The sequence below is a fragment of the Ursus maritimus genome, unplaced genomic scaffold (genome assembly GCF_017311325.1).
Source record: "Ursus maritimus isolate PB19 unplaced genomic scaffold, ASM1731132v1 scaffold_35, whole genome shotgun sequence".
Lineage (NCBI taxonomy): Eukaryota > Metazoa > Chordata > Mammalia > Carnivora > Ursidae > Ursus > Ursus maritimus.
Genome location: NW_024426119.1, coordinates 2169046 through 2184078, shown reverse-complemented (window position 1 = coordinate 2184078; position 15033 = coordinate 2169046). Strand labels below are relative to the sequence as shown.

The 15033-nt window shown below is 37.4% G+C and overlaps 1 protein-coding gene across 1 annotated transcript in view; it reads left to right on the top strand.

Annotated features, from left to right (window-relative positions):
- The first annotated feature begins 1886 nt into the window (after window positions 1-1886).
- The window catches only part of AQR (aquarius intron-binding spliceosomal factor), an 83696-nt gene continuing 70549 nt past the window's right edge, over window positions 1887-15033 (top strand). Inside the window, exons 1-4 of the mRNA XM_008702276.2 lie at window positions 1887-2134; window positions 4832-4888; window positions 7873-7913; window positions 13298-13333. Of these exons, the coding sequence (XP_008700498.1) occupies window positions 2060-2134; window positions 4832-4888; window positions 7873-7913; window positions 13298-13333 (209 nt within the window). The 5' untranslated portion in view covers window positions 1887-2059. The remainder of the gene's footprint in view (window positions 2135-4831; window positions 4889-7872; window positions 7914-13297; window positions 13334-15033) is intronic.

Sequence of the window (15033 nt, the reverse complement as noted above, 5' to 3'; positions counted from 1 at the left end):
TTCTACACTGAATTTCCTAATATGGATATTTAATCATCTCCCTTTTACTTTTTCTTTTGAGTACATTTCTTTCATAGGTTCTTATCACCTACAAAAGGATGTTAAATGCATTACATGTCACATGATCTGCCTGCTTACCCATTTATCTTCTTTGGCCTTCTTCCAGATTCGTGCTAAAGAAATAACAGAATTAGTTCCTCCCATGTATATTCTTGTTATTCTTGTCTCCATCTTGTCTACCCACTATTATTTTAAATTAGATACAGACTTTCACACTCTGTTCAAAGAAGAAATTTAGTTAAGCCAGATTTTATTTGGTTTTCTGTGATTACGGGGAAAAAACCAGTATTTAAAACTGGCTTGCAGAAAACTTTTTTAAAAAAATGATGAAGTTTTTTACTTATTTATTTTTTTAACGTAATCTCTATCCCAACATGGGGCTTCAACGCACAACCCTGAGACCAAGAGTCATGTGTTCTACTGACTGAGTCAGCCAGGAAGCCCCAAAATGTTTCAGTTTCCATGTTATGTTAGATAACCAATCAGAACTCCAGTTTTAAGATAGAGCAACAATGTTTGAAGTCGGGGTAACATACAAGAATTTTTTGTCAGAAGTAACATTTGCAAGGACTGTTGTTTGTTTTTTAGTAATCTATACACTGGACGTGGGGGCTTGAACTCATGGCTGTGAGATCAAGAGTTCAGGCTCCACCTACTGAGCCAGCCCAGTGCCTCAAGGGCTGTTTGATGATACAGAATATCTGCTTTTTAGTAGCAGGGAAAGAACATTTAATTCCTATCTTGAAGGACTTAAATTTCAGGGTTAGCTGCTGGAGTTCTGTTAGCACTAAGAGAAAAAAGAAAAGTGGCACAACGGTATTATTAAAGGAATATGGAACATGCAATATTTTGTATCTCCCCTGGCAAATTTCTATTCGTTCTTTGAGTTTGAACTTAAATCCTCTGGAAGCCTTTTAGATTTACCCAAATGATCCATCCCTTGTGCTCCCACTGCCTTTTGTTCATAACTCTATTAATTGTCACTGTTGATCATTGTTTTTCAAACTTTAGTGTTCCGCGGAATCATAGACGGTTTGTTAAAAGCATAGATAGCTAAGTCACATCCCAGAGTTTCTCTCATGTCTGGTGTTGGACCCAAGAATTTGCATTTATGCAGGTTCGCCGTTAGGTCAAATTTGGTGTTTGGAGAGAAGGGAGGATAGGCAAAAAAAAAAAAAAAAAAAAAGATTCCACTGCACCTAGTGTAAAAAGAAATAACAGTTGGGACAAGCAACTTGAATTTTGCCTGTTTTTCTGGTTACTGTTACTATCTTTTTGTCTTTTATGCTGAAATGCATTTTACACCGACTTTCTCCATTGCGTCTTCACTCACTAACCTGTCAGCTCCTTTTTACCAGGTAGCCCTTTTTTTCCCTAGTATGGCAATAGGGATGGATTGCAAAAGGCATGAGGAAACTTTTAGGGCTGTTGAATATGCTTATTATCCTGATTTTGATGGTGGTTTCACCGATGTGTGGCTGAAAACGGATCAAATTTTACACTCCAAAATAGTGCATGTAGTTCATTGTATATCAACCTATACCTCCACGAATCTGTTAAAAACATAAAAAACCGAGCCCCTCATACCCAGCCTATGTTTTTTTCACTACTGCTTTTTTTAGGGATAAGAGAACCGCCAAGTCTCCCCCAACCCGACAACTCCTCACCCACCACCACCTACCTGCCCAGTCATGGAGACCCGATCCGGACGGCGGGTGCGTTCTCTCGGATGCCCGCTAGGGGGCGCATGCGGAGGAGGCCGAAGCCCTCGCCTTCTGCAGCTCAGACCCAACGCCTGCACGAACTTCCGGCCCTGTTCCGTTCCGCTTCCGGGGAAATGTACGGGCTGATGTACGCGCTCCTCTGAGTCTGTGAAGGCTGAGGTTATCCCGGCCCGCGGGCTCCTGCTTCGCGCAGCTGCCTGTTAGGGGAAGCGCATCGGGTTCACCGCTGCTGAGCGGACCTTTCCTTTCCACTGGAGCGAAGTGAGAGTGCTGCCATGGCGGCCCCTGCTCAGCCCAAGAAAATCGTGGCTCCTACGGTGTCCCAGATTAACGCGGAGTTCGTCACCCAGGTGAGCTTGGCCGAGTCTGGTGTGTGTGTGGAAGGAGGAGGCGGGGGGGGGGGGATTTTCTTTGGGACTGGGAGCACCCAGGAGGCATTCGTTCGTCAGTTCATTCGCTCAGGTCTTTTAACTGAGTATCTGCTCTATGTCGGCCACTGTGTTAGGTGCCGCGGATACCAGTGAAAGAGGCCGCCTTGCCCTACGGAGTACAGGTTCCAAGGAAGGTAGACAAAAACAAAGCTACTAAGCGAGCTTTTCTATTTTGGAGTCTGTCGCGGAAGCGATGGATTCACAGAAGAAACAGCACCCCAGCCTATCTGAGACCGGCAAGGTTTCGTAGCAGAGATGATGCCTAACAGAGAGGGAGGGGTAGAGTTTTCTTAGCCGTAGAGTGACCTAGGCTTTTGAGTGAAGTGACGAGAGTCTGACAAGACGCCTGCTCCAAGTAGATGCATCTATGAAGAGAGAGGTCGTGTTATCCGAGAGCGTTCCTTTAGAACCTGTTTACTGTGTTGCATTGTGAACCGTGGTTGGCTGTGAATGGGAAACACAGTCCTGTAGCTCTCAACAACATACCTGATCCTCAAACGCTGCTTTGGGTATTGGTTAAGAGTGCAAGTAGCTCCCTGCCGAAGTTAGTATCCCATCTGCTTCTTTCTTCTGTGGCCTCTGTCTCAGATTTGCCAAGGCAGAAGCCTCGGGGTCATTTTGACCCCCCCCCTTTCTCTTAACCATTGCATATTTACATTCTAAATATCTTTCAAATCTGTCTGCTTCTCTGTACACGAAGCCAGGTTGCCCTTGTTTACTCTCTGGACCTAGGCATCCTAAACTGTCTTGTGGTTCCTCTTGCTCTCCTCCAGCCCATTCTTCATATTGCTGCCAGTGATTTTACACAAATGAAAATCCGATCATATTACTTACCTTCTTAAAATCTTTAAACAGTTCTCATTTCTCAAAGGATAATGACCAGGATCCTTCAAAGTATTATATAATCTGGTCTGTGCTTATATCCAGTTTCTTCTGTCTTTGTAACTCTGCTTTAGCCATACTGACCTGCATTTACTTAAATTTGTCACTCTGTCTTTCACCTCCTGGTCTTTCAACATTGTGCCTTCTGCTCAGAGTCCTCATTTTTTCCCACTTTCCTTTATACGGTTAATTCATTGTCATCCAGCTACATTACTTTGGAGAAGCCTTCCTGACAACTTAAACTATTATACTAGGTTAGATCTTCCTTTTCCCATATACCTGTGTTTTTGTGGTTAGAGCCATTTGCTAGTTTCCTTCGTTCACGGAGCTTAGATTTTTAGAGATGAGTCAGACGGATTAACAGTATAGTTTCAAACAAGGATGAGTACTGTCAGGAAAATGAAACAGGGTGTTATGACAGTGACTGGGTTAGGGTGTATGAGAGGCAGTCAGGAAAGTTCTCTCTGAGGTGACATTTGAGCTAAGACCTGAATGCAAAAAAAGGAGCCAGTTTTGGGGAGAGCAGGGAAAGAATCCAGGGAATAGCAAGTGTAAATGCTTTATGGTGTGAATATAAAGAAGGCCAGGATAAAAACATAAGAGAGAGAATGGTATGAGATGAAGACAGAGAGTATGTAGGGATCAGATCATATACAGTTTTGAAGGCCAAGATAAGAAGTTTGGATTTCATTCTCGGTGAAGTAGATTTTATTTGCAATCCAGGAAATGCTATTTTAGAAAGAATCTTCTGGCTAATATGTGGGAACTGGATGGGAGTGAAAGAGCAAAAGTAGTAATAGGGTTACCAGTTACTCCTGGTAAGAGATGATGGTGGCCTCTACTAATAAGATTAGGGTAGGGGCGCCTGGGTGACTTAGTCGGTTAGACATCTGCCTTCGGCTCAGGTCATGACCTCAGGCTCCTGGGATCGAGCCCCACATCGGGCTCCCTACGCAGTGAAGAGCCTGCTTCTCCTTCTCCCTCTGCTGCCCCCACTGCTTGTGCTCTGTCAAATAAATCAATAAGATCTTTTTTAAAAAAATAAAGATTAGGGTAGACTGGTATATTCTGAAGGTAGAGGCAGCAGGACTTGATGCTGATTAATTGGGGAAGGATGGGGGGCGCCTGGGTGGCACAGCGGTTAAGCGTCTGCCTTAGGCTCAGGGCGTAATCCCGGTGTTATGGGATCGAGCCCCACATCAGGCTCCTCCGCTATGAGCCTGCTTCTTCCTCTCCCACTCCCCCTGCTTGTGTTCCCTCTCTCGCTGGCTGTCTCTGTCGAATAAATAAATAAAATCTTAAAAAAAAAATTGGGGAAGGATGGAGGAAAAGACAAATCGGGCATAGCTTGAACAACTAGGTGAATGGTTTGGACATTTACTGAGATAGGAAAGGAGAGGGTTTAGTGGGGAGTATCAAGAGTTCTGTTTGGGCTTTGTTAAATGTGAGATGCCTAGTAGACATTCAGTTGAAAATATTGCGAAGGCAGTAGAATATGTGAGTCTAGAGTACCTGAGCAAGATTTGGGCTTGAATATAGATTTGGTATTTGTTGACCCAAGGATGGTAACTGGCCTGCATGCCCATATAGTCCTCTTAGAAGATGGAATTACTTTGTCTTCCCAATGCCTCTAGTGCCCTGTTAGGAAACAGCTTGTTACTATATGATCTCAGTCTTCTAGCTCGACAATGATATGAACCTGTGACTTACTATTTATACTGTTTACTTTTGCAGTTAGCGTGTAAATACTGGGCTCCTCATATCAAGAAAAAATCACCTTTTGATATAAAGGTAAGTATTTTTGGTTTACAACATTCTTCTTGAATAGGTATGTTCTTTTTATCTCTTTTTTAAGAGCTAATTCAGCAAAAGCATTCTATGATTTTTTTTAAGTTCAAATTACAGTTTTCTAATTATCAGACTGACAATTATTCATGTTAGAAAATTTGGAAACTACAGAAGTTACACATTAGAAAATAAAAATCACTACCCAGAGATAACCTCCACTAGCATTTTGTTGTGTTAAATTTTTTTTCTTTAATAATAATTTTTTATTATGTTATGTTAGTCACCATACAGTACATCCTTAGTTTTTGATGTAGTGTTCCATGATTCATTATTTGCATATAACACCCAGTGCTCCATGTAATATGTGCCCCCCTTAATACCCATCACCGGCCTATCCCATTCCCCTACCCCCTCCCCTCTAAAGCCCTCAGTTTGTTTCCCAGAGTCCATAGTCTGTGTTGTGTTATATATTTTTTTAAATCGTGTATATAACTTTTTTCCTGTTGTAGATTCTTGGTTTGTTTTAAATTTGAATTATAATGACTGTGTAATGAAAATTTTTGTAAATACACAGAAATTTCTGTACAATTTTTTGACAGTTCATTTAGGGTAGAATCTATTGTTTCTTATTTTTAGGTTGATGAGCTGATATAAAGATTTGTAAGAATGGTGGAAGAAGTGGGATTCGTTTAGGGTAGAGGATTAGATGACCAAAGACCAGTAATATTTCAGTTAGGGAAGGTATTTATGGTTCAGGTAGAGCAATTTAGAATAAATGAAAACAAAAATTCCTAAATGTGGGATTAATTCTCATTGAAATAGTTCCTTAAAGAGAGATCTTAAAATAAAATAGAGATGACATATTGCATGCCATTTCACAACTATAGTTGACCCTTGAGCAACACAAGCTTGAACTGCATGGGTCCATTTATACAGATTTTTTTAATAAATGCAGGATAGTACTGTAAATATATTTTCTCTTCTTTATGGTTAAAGTGTGTTTTTATTAGCTGACCCTTGAACAACTGAACTGCTGATCCTCCATGCAGTCAAAAACCCATGTATAACTTTTTTTTGAAAAAAAAATTTCATTTATTTATTTGAGAGAGGGAGAAAGCATGCGCATGTATAAGCAGGGGAGCGGTAGACTGCTTTAGGCACACTTGGTAAAACTGAACTTAACCCAAAATTTCTTATATCACTTGAGCTTAAATGTTTCATTTGTAAATATATTTTTGTTTTGCCAGCAATCCCTTTTATTCATCAGGAGGATATTCATTAATAAGGCATACATTAATTAATTACCAGTAGAGTTGCTTTATCTTCTTAGATGCTATTTGTATGTGTTTGTATATGTTGGGTCTTGAGGTTCCTAGGGTCATTTCATTAATAACAAGAATATATTAAGACACTACTAGATCGAGTTGAACCTAATTAGATTAAGATTTTCAGAGATTATGGGCGCCTGGGTGGCTCAGCCATTAAGCGTCTGCCTTCGGCTCGGGTCATGATCCCAGGGTCCTGGGATCGAGCCCCGCATCAGGCTCCCTGCTCAGTGGGAAGCCTGCTTCTCCCTCTCACACTCCTCTTGCTTGTGTTCCCTCTCTCGCTGTCTTTCTCTGTCAAATAAATAAATAACATCTTTAAAAAAAAAAAAAAGATTTTCAGAGATTATATCCAGATCATTATAATTCTGGATGAAGCCATGTATGCCTGTTTAGAAGAACTTTATTATAGGTTGGTATTTGAAGATTATGCACTTCATTTTATTATTTAATTTGAATTTTGATAAAAAGAAAAGCAATAACAGAAATTTTATTTAAACTGAACAAAACTTGGGGTACCTGGGTGGCTCAGTTGGTTAAGCGTCTGACTTCAGCTCAGGTCATGATCTTAGGGTCCTGGGATCAAGCCCTTTGGGCTCTATGCTCAGCGGGCAGTCTAGCTCCCTGCTTGTACTCTCTCTCGCTTTCAAATAAATAAATAAAATCTTTAAAAATAAAATAATCACCCACATTTACTTGACAAATCTACTTTGAGCAGTTAAAAGACATTGTAGCTACATAAAATATGATACCGTATTAAAGTACTTTATAATTTTACAGTAGGAATTTTTTTTTTAACTGCTGTTGTCACTAGCCACTAGCACTGCTATGACTTCTGCTGGTAACTATTATTAAAGACTCACGGTGACACTTGGCTGGCTCAGTTGATAAAGCATGCAACTCTTTTATCTTGGGGTTGTAAGTTTGAGCCCTACGTTGGGCATAGGGATTATTTAAAAATAAAATCTTAAAAAAAAAAAAAAGACTTACGATATGCCAGGATTTGCACTAAATTCTTTACATGTGGTATCTTATCTATAGCAACTGGTGGAATACTTTGTATTAGTAGATCCTTTTTGTGGATTGGGAAGGTGAGCCTTAGAGCTGTCCTAGGCAAGGGTCCCAGCTGTCTGCAATGAAGTAGGTGGTTTGAACCAGGTTTGTAACACCAGCGCTGAATTCTGAAGTATCACACCATCCTGGCCTCCCTAACCCAAAAGAATTGAAATTCTGAGGCTTTATCACATGTATTTGGAAAACAGGATATAATTTGCTTCTGTTATGTCCTCGTACTTCTAATTTACTGTCTGTCTGGCTTTTGAAAGTATATTGTTCTTAGATGGAGTCTGATAGCATATACCTTAACATTAAGTTTTAAAAATATTCTAATTTGTGAATTTTTATTTTTCCTAGAAGTATTATAAATATATCACTTTAGAAGTCCAGTGCACTCTCCATTGCATGACAGTGCCACCTTGAATACATCATTTTAGCGATTGTTTCTAGGAATCTTTTTATGTAGATATATTTTATTATTTGTCTTCTATTATATCTATCCTAAACCAGCTTATTTTGTGTAATCTCAGTAACTGGAAACTATCAATTTAGGATCTAAAAAAATGCTGTTTGAGATAGTAAATGTTTTAATATTTTTGGTAACAGGTCATTGAAGATATATATGAAAAAGAAATTGTCAAATCGAGGTAAGAATGAGTTTAATTTTCATACATAGGGATGAAGTGGGACCGAGTTGGATCTCTTTTGCACTTCTCAACTAAATGTGATCGTAACTTGGAACTTCTTTATTTCTTTTTGATTTGGTCATCAGGGAGACGATGGCCAGAAAAACTTTTATATCTAGCTGCTGAAGAACCATAAATTATTTTTTTGCTTTCTAATTTTTGGCTTAGTTTAGAGGAATTAAATCCCCTCAGGTTTATTTTGTTTTTGAAGAAATGTGAGGGAGAATAAACATAGAGATTTTATTTCAATTTCACTGATACTTATTTTCTTATTTTTTTTTATTTTTTGATAAATCTTTCAGAAAGATTATTTAAAAATTATGAAAGTAAAACATACATAACACTTTATACAAAATAATAAAATATATTTTATATACAATGTATAGAATATATGTAAAATAATAAAAATAGATAATAGAAATTGTTTTTGAACAATGTACAGAAGGGGATAAGTTTTGAGAAATCTTCCCTATCCCTTAACCCTCAGTTTATTTATGTACATATGTATCCAGTCCCCCCCAGTTTTTTTTTTAATACAGAAAGTTTATAGTCTACACATCATTCTATCTCATCTTTTTTTTTTTTTTTTGACGTATTTTGGGCATATTTCTATATCTGCACCTGTAAGCATATATGCCTAGTGAGTATCTTAAAAGAACAATTAACTAAATGTTTTAATATGAAATGAAAACATTTAGATTATGAAGGTAAAAAAACTTACAAAATCTCAGATTTGTTATTTTTCATGTGTTTGAGTCCCAGAAGGTTAATTTTACTAAACGTTATGAAAGCAAATCCGTGGCAGCATCAAAATGAGAGGCTTTAATGATTGATTTGTGAGCGTGTAAAAGGAGGCAGGACCAAAGGCCATGCTAAGGATTTTGTTTCTTATCTGAAGAATAATGAGAAGCCAATTAAGCATGTAAGCGTGATGGTGACATTTTAAAAAGGGAATTTGGAGGGCGTAAGAAATAAGAAATTAGGTGAGTATTGTAGTAGTTATGTTCACTATAGTGATGGCTTGAACTAGCTTGGAAGACTGAGATAAAGAGGTGTGCCAGCTTGAGATAGAAATGACAAGATGGTAGGTGGTTGGATGTGGTGGTTGAGGGAAAGGGGAGAATCAAAGGTGACTCCTCTACATTTTTGGCTTAGGTTGCCGGGTAAGTAGTGGTTCCATTACTGATTTCTGCTATTGTCGTTAGGGGTGGAGTTGGGCATAGATCATTAGTCCACTTTTGGAAATGTTGAATTCTATGTACTAAAGAACCCTGCAGATCGAGATGTAGAATAAGCATTTGGTATCAGCACAGAGCTCAGAAAAGAGGATAGGGTTGAGCCTACTTTGTTTAAACCGCCATTTCAATGCTAAGGTACAACAGTGAACATGGTAGATAAAGTCTCTACTCACTGAGCTTATGTTCTAGTTCTAGTCTAGATAGACAATGACAAGGTCCATTTCAGATTGAATGATCAGGGAAAAATCCTCTGAAAAAGGATATTTGAGCATATATAACATATGACTTGTTGGTCTGGGAATGGGTATGAATGAGATTGCCTAATAAAAGTTAAGACGAGTGGGTGCGTGAGTTCTAGGATTCTTTTTTCTTACATACTAAGAGAATACCAATCTGAAAATTATCTTGAGCCTTCACAGCTAGTTTTCTGTCTCTTCAGAGCAGGTTTTTACTCCAGTGGAAAGTAATTGTTTGTGGTTTTGTTTGTTTCATTTAAACCTTAGCTATTAATATTTCTTCCTTAAAGATAATTTTTATGTAACTAATAACCAAAAGCTGCCAGTGATTTTTCAAAGTACATACTTGGCTACATTGGTTTTAATTGTGAAGGAAGTAACTCTTGCTGGCCAGGCTCACTAGGATTTATCATAGCACTCTTAATAGTCATTTTCTCACCTGTACACATTTGAATACTTAAATAAAAGTAAACTGACTACATTCTGCCCTCACATTTCAAAGTTCAGAAAGTTAAGTGCACTTCTGTAATACATAAACTGTAATGTATATGTATGTTTTCATCGTAAGTGTACTCTTGAATTCCCATCCCCTAAGGTAAATAATGTGTGTTTACATTTTTAAATGACCATTTTTTAGACTAGTGCCTGAGGAAGCTGTCTTGCTGCGTTATGTGCTGGGAGCATCTTCATTATGGGGGAATGGCTTGATGTAAGATTTATTAACTTGTTTGTAGGCTATCAAAATACGCAGTGTAGGGGCGCCTGGGTGGCTCAGTTGTTAAGTGTCTGCCTTTGGCTCAGGGTGTGATCCCAGCGTTCTGGGATCAAGCCCCACATCAGGCTTCTCCGCTGGGAGCCTGCTTCTTCCTCTCCCACTCCCCCTGCTTGTGTTCCCTCTCTCGCTGGTGCTCTCTCTGTCAAATAAATAAAATCTTTAAAAAAAAAAAAATAGGCAGTTTATAGCTCTAAGGTACTCTTAGTATACATTAAGGGTCCTGTAATACACATTTTTTGCATATCAACCCTATTTCTGTAGGAGGAATCTGGGAAATTAATCAGTTCTTAATATTCTTATGGTATAAATGATAACTTTTAAGATCTCAAACGTAGTAAAATACCATATCACCCAGTCAGCCATGCAATGTGTGGTCTGTTACACAATTGATTCATATTAGGTATCCTTACCACTATCAAATTTGGCCAGCGTATCTTAATATTTTTATCTGTTTGATTTTAACATCTTAAAAATAATCATAATTGTTATTTGTTGAGTGCTTTCTATGTTAGATTCTGTACTAAGCATGTTGCTTATATAGTAGCTCATTTTTCATCACAACAACCGTGTGATAGTACTATCCTCGTTTTATTGATGAGGAAACTACAGTACAGAGAGGTTAAGTAGCCCAAAATGTTCCCCAGTAGTTGGAGGAAGAGCTGGGTATTAAATCCTCGTTCTTTGACCCTTATCCAATACTCTCTTCTTAAGTAGTGCAGGGTCCATGGCCCTTTAGAACTCCCTTAACCAGCACACTTTGGTGTGACTATTAATTCTGTTAGGAATCCATCTAAGGGGTTTTTATGCAGCAAATAAGAGTGAATTATAGTGTAGTTTACTTTGCCAGTGTTTATATTTGTTTTTATTTGAAATGTTTAAACCCCAGAATACCTAGCTGGCTTAGTCAGAAGAGCATGCAACTCTTGATCTCATGGTCATGAGTTTGAGACCCACATGGCATGTAGAGATTACTTAAATAAATTTTAAAAACTTAAAAAAGTGTTTAAACCCCTTTACTGTGAAACATAACACAGAAAAGGGCATAAAACAGACATGTTTAGCCTTCTAAATTATTATCATTCATAACCACCACCAGGGTAATAAAAGCCAAAATTTGTCGGAATCCCAGAAGCCCTTGCATGGCCCTTTGCTTTAACATTTTAAGATATAAGTGTGGAAGCATGAACACTATAGTTTTGCTTATTTTTAAACTTTAAATAAATGGAATCACATTGTGTATACTCTTTTGTGGCTGGCTTCTTTTATTCACTATTACTTGTTTTTTTAATCATCTTCTTTCCAGTAAATCTGGAAATGGGTAGTTCAGAAGTTAATGTGAGGGCCTTTGTCAGCCTTTTCCCGATTTTTTTTTCCTTTTTTTTTTTTTTTTTTTTTTTTGGGTTTCCCTGTGTGGCTGCAAGAGGACTGCCACAACTCCAGACCTCATATTTTCACACAATTATTTCCCAAGAGAAGATGCAGTGGCATTATAGCAGCAAAGCTTATTGGCAGAATAAAACTCCAAATTTAATGAATACCACCAAGACTGCTAGAAGAGAAATTGACTGTTTTTGCTTTATCTTGACCTATCTTGACTTTTCTTTTGTTCAGTCATCCAAATATAAATTGGCCACTTTTCCACTTTGAATATGAGGAAGCTGGGTCCCAGAATATTTAAAAGATGTGAGAGTAACGCTGAGTCATGACCAAAATACAATCCTCTTTTTAAAAATTAATTAATTTATTTATTATTATTATTTTTTTTTTAGGGAGAGAGAGAGCAAGAGGGCAGGGGAGGGGCAGAGGGAGATGGAAAGAGAGAATTTTAAGCAGGCTTCACGCATAGTGCAGAGCCAAACACAGGGCTCCATCCCAGGACCCTGAGATTATGACCTGAGCTGAAACCAAGAGTCAGATGCTCAACCAGCTGAGCCACCTGGGCACCCCCGGAATACTATCTTCTATTTCATGAGCTGGTATTTTTTTCTTTCTTTCATCATGAGGTACTTTTTGTGGCTGAAGAAATTAAGCAAGCCCTTGAGTGCATTGTGAGCACTGAGTGAATTCTGTTCCCCAACATGTCTGCAGCTGGAGACAGTGTGTCTGACACACAGGATGTTATATCCACTCAGTGGTTGGCTGGCTGTAGAAGCCAGTACCTTGTCAGTGTTATATCTTTGTGCTTTTGCACAGTAAAAACCTACATTCTGTTCTCACTAAAGATCTCTGACACTGCTTGCTTAGTGAAACTACTGAAGAGATCAGAAATCAGTGGAATAGTATTTTGACAGGATAATGGTCTCTTGGGGTATTATAAATTCATAATGCCTACATTTTTAATTTTCAAAGCAGGAGGCTGTTATCTAGTGGCAGTGTTCTGGTCTGACTGCTTTATTTCCAATATGCAAAATGATAAAACTGAATGAATGGACATTTGAACCTGCCTTTGGAGAGATACCTGGTAGCTACAGCATTATTTATTTTTATAAAACAAAGTCCTTGTATGTAAAAAAGACAGTCTAGTAAGGAGAGATGTCTACTATTCCTTTCACAATTTTGTCATATTGTAGCTTTAGGTCAAGACTTACGAAACCTGTGAAAAGTCTGATTCCAGTGTTTATGATAGAGATACATGTGTCCCTTGTGCTTTCAGGAGGGCATGACTTCAGAATGTTTCCTTTTGAATATAAATGAAAGAATGTTGGTCAGTGCTCAAGAAATTAAGATAGGCTACCCTTTGGCAATTGTGATCCAATAATATGAAATGATGAACATTTGTGTTCTCATTAAAATTATTTGCCTTATTAACCTATGTGTTATATCTCAGTATGTCATGGTGCTAATTGTGTTTGTTAATATGGGTAGGATAAGATTTCACTTAAGTAACTTTTCTTAGTTTTTAAAAATAAAATAAACTACCCTGACAAAATACAAAGAAAAAGTATAAAAGCAAAATTAGCTTTCTTCAATGCATATTAAAATATGATTCTGATATGTGGGTCAATATTAAAACAAGATTCCAAAATGCATCTGCATTAATGACTCTGAAATACTTATATTTTCTGTTTAAACATTTTTATTATTTTTATACTTCAGGTTTGCCATCAGAAAGATAATGCTCTTGGAATTTAGGTGAGTTAAAAGGCTTTACTTTGATGAAGTTAAAGATGGTGTCAGATCTGTATTGTCTGTATACCATAGAGATACCTGTATCATGTTTTTTTACTTCTAGTGTAGTTAATGTACGGTGTTACATTAGGTTCAGGTGCAGTATAGTGATTCAGCAACTCCGTACATCACTCAGTGCTCATCTTGATAAGTGTACTCCTAAATCCCCATCCCCTATGTCACCCATCCCCCTACCCACCTACCTGTATCATCTTGAGCAAATCATCTACTCTCATAGTCTCAGTTCCTCATCTGAAAATGTTAAGAATGGGTTTGGAGTTTAACACCCAAGATAAAACATTACTATTAAAAACTGTGACAAGCCAGTGATATCTCTGAGGCATCCAGCAGAAACAAACGTAAGGATATTCTGGGAAGATATGTATTCCAGTTGCATTGCAGAAAAATTCCTGTAGAATCCTGGTAAAGGTGAGTTCATATTCCCTAATTACAAAGCATGTTAGGATAATAATCAACCAGAAGCAAAAGTCCATTGAAATAACAAAGAACAGAATTAGATCCCCACTCCACCCACCCAGGACCTTAGGTAATTAAATAATTGATATACACTATCAAATCATTACGTTTAAAGTTACTATGAGTATAAAAGAAGAAATCGTGTGAACATGGAACAAGACACTAAAAATGAATAGATTTGGGGAAAACAAATAAAAATTATTGAAATTTAAAATTAAATACAGGCACCTGGGAGATATTGCAGGTTTAGTTCCAGACCACTGCAATAAAGCAAGTCACATGTATTTTTTGGTTTCCGAGTGTATATAAAAGTTATATTTATACTATATTGTAGTCCATTAAGTGTGCAACAGCATTATGTCTAAAAAAAAATCTATATACCTTAATTTAAAAATACCTTATTGCTAAAAAATGCTAACCATCATCTGAGCTTTCAGTAAGTCGTGATCACTAATCATGGATTACCATAACAAATATAATAATAATCAAAAAGTTTGAAATATTCTTATTGCCAGATTCTTTGGTAATTCTTATTACCAAAATGTGACAGACACACAGCAAATACTGTTGGGAAGAAATGGTGCTAATAGACTTGGTCAATGCAGCATTGCCATAGACCTTCAATTTGTGAAAAATCCAACATCTGCAAAACTGAATAAAGCAAAGTACAATAAAACAACATAGGCCTGAGGTGCATTAGACAGAACTGAAGAGGGGTTAGTGAACTAGAATATAGAAAACTAATTAGATAATAGCAAAGAGAAATAGAGCTGAATGATATAAAAGGAAATTCAGAGATACAGACATGAAAATTAGAAAATCCAATAAGAATTTCAAAAGAGATTTAGCGAGAATGAGGGAGTAGCAATTTAGAAGAGATGGTGGTTAAGAATATTCTACAGTTGAAACATGAGTTTTTTAGATTCAGGAAGTAAAATAATTCTGAATAGAGCAACTGAAGACTGACAGAGATGGAATGAAGATCTTATCTGCTGAAGGATAAAAAAGACATTACTCAAAGAAGAATGCATAGATTAATTGTAGATTTCTCAATTGTAGTAATAGAGAATGTAATAGAATGAGACCAATACAAAAAAAATCACTAACAATCCAGAAAGAATTATATAACCAGCTAACCTGTCATGAAATAAATTTCAGACAGCTAGAATAATACCAACAGACTTGCT